The 9835-nt window shown below is 35.1% G+C and overlaps 1 protein-coding gene across 1 annotated transcript; it reads right to left on the bottom strand.

Moving 5' to 3' along the window:
• Nucleotides 1-894: 894 nt before the first annotated feature.
• LOC117920839 (nucleolar MIF4G domain-containing protein 1) lies at nucleotides 895-9493 on the bottom strand. Its single transcript, XM_034838498.1, has 11 exons — nucleotides 8537-9493; nucleotides 8373-8440; nucleotides 7807-7889; nucleotides 6175-6274; nucleotides 5890-5975; nucleotides 5255-5337; nucleotides 4631-4758; nucleotides 4444-4545; nucleotides 3704-3997; nucleotides 3496-3618; nucleotides 895-1565 (listed from the first exon to the last, which is right to left on the bottom strand). Exons 1-11 carry the CDS (start codon nucleotides 9213-9215, stop codon nucleotides 1182-1184), a joined length of 2130 nt encoding a protein of 709 aa, XP_034694389.1. The 5' UTR covers nucleotides 9216-9493; the 3' UTR covers nucleotides 895-1181.
• Nucleotides 9494-9835: the final 342 nt, after the last annotated feature.

Below are 9835 nucleotides of genomic sequence, written 5' to 3'. Positions count from 1 at the left end.
CTCTATATATTTTTTCCCTTGTCTAGATTTTGTTCCATTAGGTTACGGTAAGGTTTCTAACAAAGTAATTTTAGCAGTTTAAGAACACTAAAAGAATATTATACTTTTTTTCTTCACTGAGATTTTTCCCATAAAATCATTTTTAATAAAGTTTTAACAATAGACATATTCCATTGATACGTTGGTCATTCAAAGGAAAGTGTTACAAATTCTTATGAGAATCTATGGATGACCATAGAATGGCATGGTGCCTCAGCCCTGGCTCGCATGCATGGTGCATCGGCCCCTAACTCGCATGCATGGTGCCTCGGCCCTTGGCTTGCATGCATGGTGCCTCAGTCCCTGGCTTTACTCATGTGGATGCTCATATTCCCATGGAATGAATTTAATGTAGTTTTTTTAAAAAATAATAAAAACTATTGTACATAATATAATGTACCATTTTGTTATTTAAAAAAATTACATACGTTATAAGCGGAGGTTGGTGCTTTTTATGGGCAACTTTAGGATGAAATTAGAAAATGAAAGAAGATAGTAAAGTAAAGAAAGAAAAAAAAAAAGGATAAATTAAATGAGTAAAAATTTGAAAAATAAAATTTAATTTTTATGAATTTGAAAATTTGTAAGTGTTTAAATAATTTTTATTGACACGCTAGCTTAGTACAAGTTGTTAGAAAATAAAAATAAAAAACTTTTTGAATTTTAGTGATTTGAAAATATGTTTAATAAAATACATTTCAGAACTTTTTTTTTTTTTAACAAAACATAAAATTGCTTGAATAAATATTAATTAGAATTAGTTTTAAAAATAATAAAAAAATATAAGAATTATTTGGCTATTTTCCCAAGTTAAATTCAATTTTCTTATACCTTTATTATTTCTTATACCCTGGCTTGAAGAAACCACAAACCAAAATTCATTCCCTGTTCTCACTAACAATGTTATAATCATATCAGTTCTCACCAATAATGTTACAATCACAACTTCAAACATTTTCCCAAAAAAAAAATTGAAGTTAAGCATGAGCATAATCCAACTAAAAGTTCTAATTGCCTGATCAGTTTTTGATAAACAACTGCAGCCTAAGAGAATCCAGTCATTACCCGCTAAACCCAGAAATTAAATTAACGAATTGGCTGTAAACTACAAAAATTTAGCGACAAAAATGTAAGTATCAGACTCACATGAGAACTCCTTCCAGATTATTGAGGGCCTTCTTTGCAACTCTGAACTTCTTAGCAGCAGCTTGGTTGGTGCTGGCGACATACTCCCTGATGAAAAACAGGATGCCATTTCGAAGGGTTTCAAGCTCAGGAGCGACGGCTATGCGCGTGAAGACGTTCCACACGAGCTTGTCTGGCTTCTCGAAAATGGCCTCAAATAGCATCCGGAAGTGCATGATCCTTCTTGGGGTTAGCTGAAGGGAGTCGCTCAGGTCGACTGTCTTCAAGACTGACAGTGAGAGTGTGAAGGATGTAAGCATCTCTGCAATGAATTTTGCTAGGTGCATTGATCTGAGCAGCTCCATTGAATCCAGTTCTTTGAAATGGTCCCAGAGGCAATACTGTCAAATTGCACCAGAGGAAAGGGAAATAATGAGTTATAACCAAATTACATGAGCCTAGAAGTTGCAACATCTATATGAATGAACAAGCAAATATTCGGGAGACATGGTTTTGTATTTCAGAAGTGGCTTATCAATTTGATTTTTGGATGTGAAGAGCAGGAACAGAAAACGTATATGAGAAATTTTAGGGATAACAACATTTGGTAAGTTTTTTCTCAGTTTAGTAGGTCAATAATACAGTGTACTATGCAATGTCAACTGCATAAAAGAAATCCAGCTTGTACCTTGAAACATGCCTTAAAATTACTCTAGTAGGCTCTACATTGTTGAGAAATATACTTATTTCCCCTTCTATGCAATCCTGCGAGAACCGATAAAAGATGCATTTCCTGTATTGGAAGGGCAGTTCCCTACTGCTGAGCAAGGTAGGAAGGTAGACAGAAACCGGTGTGGTGTCCTTTTGGGTTAGAAAGCCTCAAGTATGACTAATTCCAGTCAGGTATGCGATCCCCTTTTTACCATTTCATTCTAAGTTCACTTTCCCATTAAAATTATGGAATGCTTCTACACATAAATAACATAGAGGAATGCTTCTATTGTGCATAAGGTCATCAACTAGAACTAGATTGAATGCAAGCAACAGAAAGCATTAAAGTTAACTATAAGGTTGCATCAACTATAAGGTTGTCTTGCTGCAAGTCCAGCAATCCTCCAGTTTCCTACAGGTTTGCATTAAAGTTAACTCATATCAGCAGCAAAAGGAATATAACCCACTATATATAATGCTCTTACTAAAAGCCCTACACTATAAAAGATTGTATGGATCAGATTACTTCAATCGATATCCCCATTTTTCTTCTAATCCCTTCCAAAAGTATTCTGATCACTCAAAAAATGATTAAATCAATGGGATTTCAATGGATGAAATGATCAAATCAAGGTCATTTCTTTTACACCTAAGGTACTAAATGGGACTTGGACTTGATTCTTTATTGCAGGGCTAGCATACTTTTGATTGAAACTAGAGGAAAATTCACTTTCATGCGAGTTGAGGTCAGCAAAATCCAAGCTATTTAATTATGATGCAAATGTACAAGAAGCTCCAAATTACAAACAAAAACCAAAATTTGACCCCAGAAATTGCATACACAATCGGGCATATAATTAACTTCCAGATCATTAGATATAGGTGCAAGACTAGTGATTTTCTATTTTTTTTCCCCTTTTTCAGATAAAAGCTAATTTTATTTTAAAATGCAAAAATGCACAGGAGTACATCTATTTTATAGGAAAAGTACACAAACCTGAACTGAAAATGGACAACTACATCAGAAAAGATGATATGGTCCAATCATGAATTTCAGTTCCACAAATCAATATGGTTTTGACATAGTTGTTAAACCACAAACTAGAGCATTAGGAGGCATAAGGCTAATGAGATTGAAGGCCATATATTCTTTTTCTTCCTTTTCCTTTTTGTCCTTCATTTCTTTTGCAATCAACTGAATAAATATTTTCTGTTTTAATTAGAAACAAACATCTTCATTAAATACAAAGGATTGGCAATCCTTCTAAGATACACATTAGCTGATCAGAAAGTAGATACCAATACTGCTCCACATAAAGCCAAAACTACTATAGACAAAAAAGGCAATGCATACAAACTAAAAATGCTCTATACACTAGGGGAGGAAACATGAGTATTCTCATCTCAGTCACTAATTTTATCTCCTAAGATTAGAACACCTTTACTTTTTCAGTTTGGATTGTGTACAAACAAATTCCTTCTCTCAACAAAATGCAATTAGTGTGTGTATTTGTGTATGTTTATGAAGAATGCAGCACTTTTGCCACTGAAGTGTATTTCCTAGATTATTCCATTTTTTCTCCTATCTATTGTCTGCTTACTTATAGTCAAATGGAGTACCTGCAAAGTAAACTTCTGGTTTTTGTCATGTTCACATAATTTCGAAGCCAGAACAATGTAATATTTGTTAAATGCTTTCTCTCGTAAACAGCATTCTAGAAGAACTCGCATGATCTCTCTATCCTGTAAATACACACGAGAAAGTATCACAAAATGGAAGAACAAAACAAAAAAAAAAAAAATTAATAATGAAAGAAACCATTAGCACCTGCCTCCCAGGCAAAGCCAACCTCAGAAGCTTCTCAAATGCATCAAGGTAGTCTTCTCCACTCATTATTATACAAAAGATTGCCCTTCTGGCATCTGTGTTCATCCTTTGTGAAGCAGCAAGCTGCAGCATTTTCTGTGCTTCCAGAACCTCCTTGTCAATTTTGGTGGCAACCTCTTCAGCATTATCTGTTGGGGAAGTCATATTCCCGGACAACCACCACTGGCCCTTCTTGTTAGGATCAAGTAGCTTGCTCCATTTGAGCCCTCTGATTAAAATATCTTCTACTCTTAACTGCAAATAAAGTATCAAGTGCTATAAATAACTCTTGACTGTACTACTGACAATATGATGACAAGCCTCACATGATGTGCTCCCTCATTTTATTCTCACAGCTAACTATTGTTATAAGCCAACCTCATTGTTTCAGAGCAAACTATCAAGAGTTAAGCTGACTGAGCTGAAAAATATCACCCATTAGAAATAAGACAAATAAACTTTAAGTAAAAGGTCCACCAATGAGCTCTAGGCCCAAGCACAGCTGGTGCAAAGAGCTGTGCTTAAGTGCAGGTCAGAAGCGTGACTTCCCATAATGGTGGTGCACCTCCCCATAAAGTACCTATTGATTGGTGGGGTCTCTTCAGACCATGGGGTGGGGTGATAGGTTCAAGCAATGCATCTGCTACAAAAGGAAAGAGTTGAAAAACGATCAACAAACAATTAACAATGACTAGCAATACCTTCTGTAGCCATTTATTTATCCGTGTATGTTGTATGGTTTCCTCTTTAGTTCTCTTCTTGTTGTTTTTTATATCGCATATGGTTTCAAGCATGAACTCCATCTGCAAGGATTGCCAAGGAAAACAATTGTAAAGAAGCATATAAAAATCAGAGGAGTTTCTGAATAAAATTTTATACAAAGCATACTCTTTTGTTGTTTATATTTGACTCGCCATCTCCAGAGGCAGCCTTTAACTCATTCACCCTATTCTGCACACTCTGAATAAAATCCTTCATGGCTGCAGGATCATCACGCCTTAGTTTCATTCCACAACCTGTTCAGTTTACCGCTCATGTTAGCCATGACTGGTTGGTTTGCAACCCTCATTATCTTTTATATTCTTATATGTTGGTAGTTGAGTTACATGCTGGTTTAAGAGCCTGATATGCAAAATAAAGTTCTTATAGTGTAAATACCAAAATAATGTGTCAACCGCTGCAAGAACAAGAAAAAAGGTAACTAAAAAAAGTCAAAATTGTTTAAAGCGCATTCCTTTGTCATAGGTAGCTTCATGAATAACCAGTTAAGTTTAATACTTAAAACACATGACAAAAATTCATAAACACAAAAGCTAAAATATGGAAGATGCCAGCAAACCTACTGGTAAAATCTCCAAAATTTGTGTCACCAATGTGGGATCAACCCCATTATTGTCCAAAATAAAAATAAATAAATAAATAAGAAAAAAAAAAACCGGTCCAGAGAGAGAGAGAAGGGGGAGAGGGGGGGGGGGGGGGGGAGGGGAATGAAAACAATCATAACAAGCTTACATTGTAGAATTGTCAAGATAGTAGACACATCAATCTCCAGCAGCTGCTTGCTCCGAATGATCAGAAAGTCATATATCAAATCACTGAAAAGCATCAAACAAATCACTGTTTTTAACATGGGATTGCTGAAACATACAGAGACCAATTTAAAGCATATACCATTCTAGGGAAAATACATAATCCAACACTCATAACAACTGGTCTAGCTAGCAAGGGAAGGTCCAAGATCAGCTATAGTTGTGGCAATCATCATGCTAGAGAGGATTTCTGCAGTCATTTCAGTAATAAAGGAGATAATTGTACTGCTAAAATATCCCTTGCTTTTTCAGTAAAATGATACCGGGTTTCATTTGCATTGAGAGAGGGGACCACCATGAGGCTAACAGTTCCAGTGACTTTGGGCAAGGAGACATACCCCAACTAATTTCTATTTTAACACTATATCTGTTAGCATGCAGTGAAGAGTTTCAATAGGCACAAATTTAACCATGTCAAAAAAGATGATCTAATCTGCAAACACATTCTAACAGGTAGCAATGGAATCTATATCTGGAGTACTGTCCTGCAATTTTCTTATTTTGCTCAATATTAGTTTTGAGAAAAGCCTAGCATCCAGAATTGTGTAGGTTTCTCACCTTGCAAAAACATCAAATATGTACAAATAGGCGAGTAGAAGAGTCAGATTTCGCAATGAAAGGTTGTCTTCTTTAATGTACTCATCCTGATACAGAAAATAAAAATTGTTGAAGTTGCCGTGATTCACAACTAAAATATTCAAAAGCTCTAATTAACACATGCTACAAGCCAACTGAAGTTATAATGCAAATGCCTAGATACTATAGATCACTTCAATTTATCAGCTAAAAATGTCTCTTCCAGGACTAAATGAAAAAATTCTTGGTCAGGTTGGAGAGATAAACCTCAAAAGATTTAGCAAGGGAAGCAAGAAGCTTTGCACTGAAGTCAATCCCAACCAAGCAAGCCATGCCTGCAACAAAAGCTGCAAAAACAGCAGCATACCTTCACAAAGAAATACAGAAAAAAGAAAGGTAAGTTCAAAATAAAACCAAAGGAAAAACAGGAAAGAAGAAAAGGACCCTGGTTAAAATTGGATAGTATGACACCACAAGCATGACTAAATTATAAACTAGCATGATGTTATAAAAATAACAACCAGCCTCTATATATGCAAATAGTGGTGTAATATGAAGCATATGCAATTCAAGATACCAAGAAGACAAACCAAATTCAACTCTATGATGCCAAGAAAATCATATCCCTATAGCCCACATGGCAAAGGATGAAATTGATTCCCCAACCTAACCAAATAGTAAAGATGATGAAACAGAGACTCATTCTTCAAGAAGTCTCCAACATGTTGACTCAGAAAAAGGATTTTCGCTCAATGTGTAGTGTGCTTTTAGAAGAAGCAAATGGTTGCAAATTATCTCAACCTAGAAGGAGGACAGTGAGTCAGACAATTCCTTGAACAATGTCAAAACAAAATTTTAAGTAGAAATTGCCACCATTTGCAAGGCTCCAAATGCTTTTTTTTTCTTCGATAAGTGCAAGGCTCCAAATGCTAAAATCCATATCACCATAATTATAGACAAATTCTTCATTTCTTTGATGCTGCTACTGCCAGGTGGACCAGGTTTGTTTCTCTAGGCTCACAACTTCAAATAAATAAAAAAGTTGGGCGGTGGAGGATGTTGTGGGAGGTATGGGGGGATTCCAGAAGAGACCAATTGACAATTTAAACAGTTTAAGAAACCTGAGATTGAAAATGAACCATTTTTTGCTGCTTATATTCCATGGAAAAACAGTAGCAAAGAGAAGGAGAAGAAAAGAGAGGAAAAGAAAAGACAAAGCGGCCTACATGAGAAGGCTACAATAATGGACCTATACCAATCCAAAAAAGAAGAAAAAATATCAAAAAGGCATTGAGGGTATCCTCTTGAAATGTGAAACCAAAACAACAGTGTTCATGATTCATTCTTCCACTAAACGCAGGTGAAGACTTATACTTCCTTAAGGATGTGTCTGTTTCCTTGAAAAGGATATATTATTACTGAAAGAATTCTGAAATCTCTCTTTCTCTGAAGAATGTCATTATAGAATTTCTTTGATTCCAGGAACCAAAATCAATGTGATGAAAAACATAAATCAATTTTAAATTCCAGTCAACCAAGACTTTTTCAAGCCTCACCATGTCAGAAAATGTCTTCCCAGTAGTAGTAACTTTTTTCAATTTAGAACTCAAGAAATCAATATACACTTTCTGTAGTGAGTCAGACACATTATAAATTATAATGCTGCTCAAGAAAATTGTTCCCAACATGGAAAAATAAGTGAATAGATGAAATTTATGCAAGGAGGAAGTTCAACTTCAAAACACAGAGATAATAAGGAAACATAATGTGAGAAGAAGAAATAAAAATCTTCCACAATTTAGATCCAACTTACAATTAGCAAGTCTTTTAGTTAGTTAGATGCAACATTGATAAAGATGGAAAAGAGAAACAAGAAGTGAGAAATAATCAACTCTTAACTGTTCATTTCCACGAGGACCTCCAGAACATGATGCCAAAACCTCCTCACTGATAATCTGGGAGCCAACACGGCGACCAGCAGACTGCAAAGGGGTAAATTTTGATTATGGAAGTGATAGTAATATTTCTATTGATCTTGACAAAAAAACAATGCTATGCTAATCCCAAAAAAATTGAATATATAGGTTCAATATGTTCCGCATAATTAAGGCATTAAACATCTGACTTAATATAACTGATTATCTGTCATATGTTGGGAAACGTTACTCCACTTCCCCGGTCTCAAAGGCAAGTATTTAACTATACACCATGAAAAAAAAATCTCAAAATATCACATTTAGAATGATTAAACATAACTAATCACATTTACAAAACAGTCAGCATAAAAATGGTTGCATCCTATGTGTAGTTGTACAATGTTGTGTTCTCAGATTTCAGGCACAAAGTCAAAAAATATAAGTTTTTTATGTTATACTATGACTGAAACCAATAAACAAATGGGTTGTGAATATCCAGACACAAAGGCCAAATATTCAAATAAAACGAAACAGGAAGGAATAACATACATGAAAAATTGTGGACATTTCCCCTGCAATTGACTCCACATTGGATTCGGACAGCCTATTCAAAAGACCTGGAACAAGTCTGAGTTTTAGCAAGCAATTCAAGTTTATCCATCACAATATCTATAAATTGCAAAAATTTGATTCAAAGACCAATTTTTCCATACCTCGTATCTGTCTTCGAATTTGATGATACTCTCCTAATTCATTTCCTGCACGAGATCTCAAATGAGGAGCTATGTATTTTACACTACCCTCCAATGCAGTTGCCTTTGCAGGAGCTTCTTCTAATATAGTCTCTGTTGCAGCAGTTTCCACAGGCTCCAATCCCTCAACTGCCGCCTCGGTTCCCATCCTACCTTCATGGTCTTGCTCCAACAACTCTTTCTTCTTCTTATGTTTCTTTCTCGACCGCACCTTGGCAGGGGCTTCTTCCAATGCTAAATCCTCACCATCGGTTTCCACACGATTCAAGTCTCCAACTGCAGTGCCACCCTCCAACCCTTGCTCCAATGGCTTTCTCTTCTTACGTTTCTTACCCAAAGAGCTTTTCGCAGAGCTTTTGACAGAAAATTCATCCGCCTCTGTGATTCCTTCTTCTCCTAAAGAACCAATAACAGATGGGATACCTTCAAATAAAAAGTTGACATCATCATCCTCTCCCCCTAATTTCCCATTTTTAACCCTAAGTTTCTTGGCTAATTTTCTTTCCAATTCCAAATCTTCTTGGGCAGAAATATCTTTCTGCATATCCATTTCAAGAAAACTCTCAAACCCAGTTTTCGAACTTCTCTTTGCAGCCTTCTTTCGTTTCACCATCTTTGACCCCATTAAATTTCTCAACATAGTAGGTTATTCTGTTGCCAAAAGCATAAGCCAATTATACAGAAAACTTAAAAAAAATCCAAGTATCACACCACAGATTTTATTTGGGGAAAAAAAACAAAAAAAACTGGAGGGCCGTCAAGAGAGAGATGGAGTGTTGGAAGCACAGTTCGAAGGGAGAGTTGATGGAACCAGCCAGTCTTAAGCCGCAAGCCGAGGGGTGGTACTCCTCGTCTTCTCCCTCTTCGGCAAGAAATCCCACTGTAATCCTAGGGCTTTTTTCTCCTATCAACCCAAAACGACGCTTGCTTTTTTTTTTTTTTTTTATCCTATTCTTTTGAAATTTATTGGTTTGTTAAAACTTAATATTTATTATTTAATAATATAAATTGATTTTAAGTTAAATTATATTTAAAAAGATTAAATTAATTTAAAATTTATTTTAAATTATAAAATTGATATATTTATTAAAATAAATTATAACTAAGTCGATGTGAAGTAATTTCAACAAATTATATTTTATCAAGGAATAAATTTCCTAGAGTAAATTATGGATTAATATGATCAGTTCTTCCATTATCAAATTAATTATAAATAAAATTGGTAAAAATTGATTTTAATTTTGTTTTAATATGATAAAA

Source organism: Vitis riparia, chromosome 8 (assembly GCF_004353265.1).
Source record: "Vitis riparia cultivar Riparia Gloire de Montpellier isolate 1030 chromosome 8, EGFV_Vit.rip_1.0, whole genome shotgun sequence".
NCBI classification, from domain to species: domain Eukaryota; kingdom Viridiplantae; phylum Streptophyta; class Magnoliopsida; order Vitales; family Vitaceae; genus Vitis; species Vitis riparia.
The sequence above is the reverse complement of the archived record's forward strand: the minus strand, read 5'-3'. Positions and strand labels throughout refer to the sequence as shown.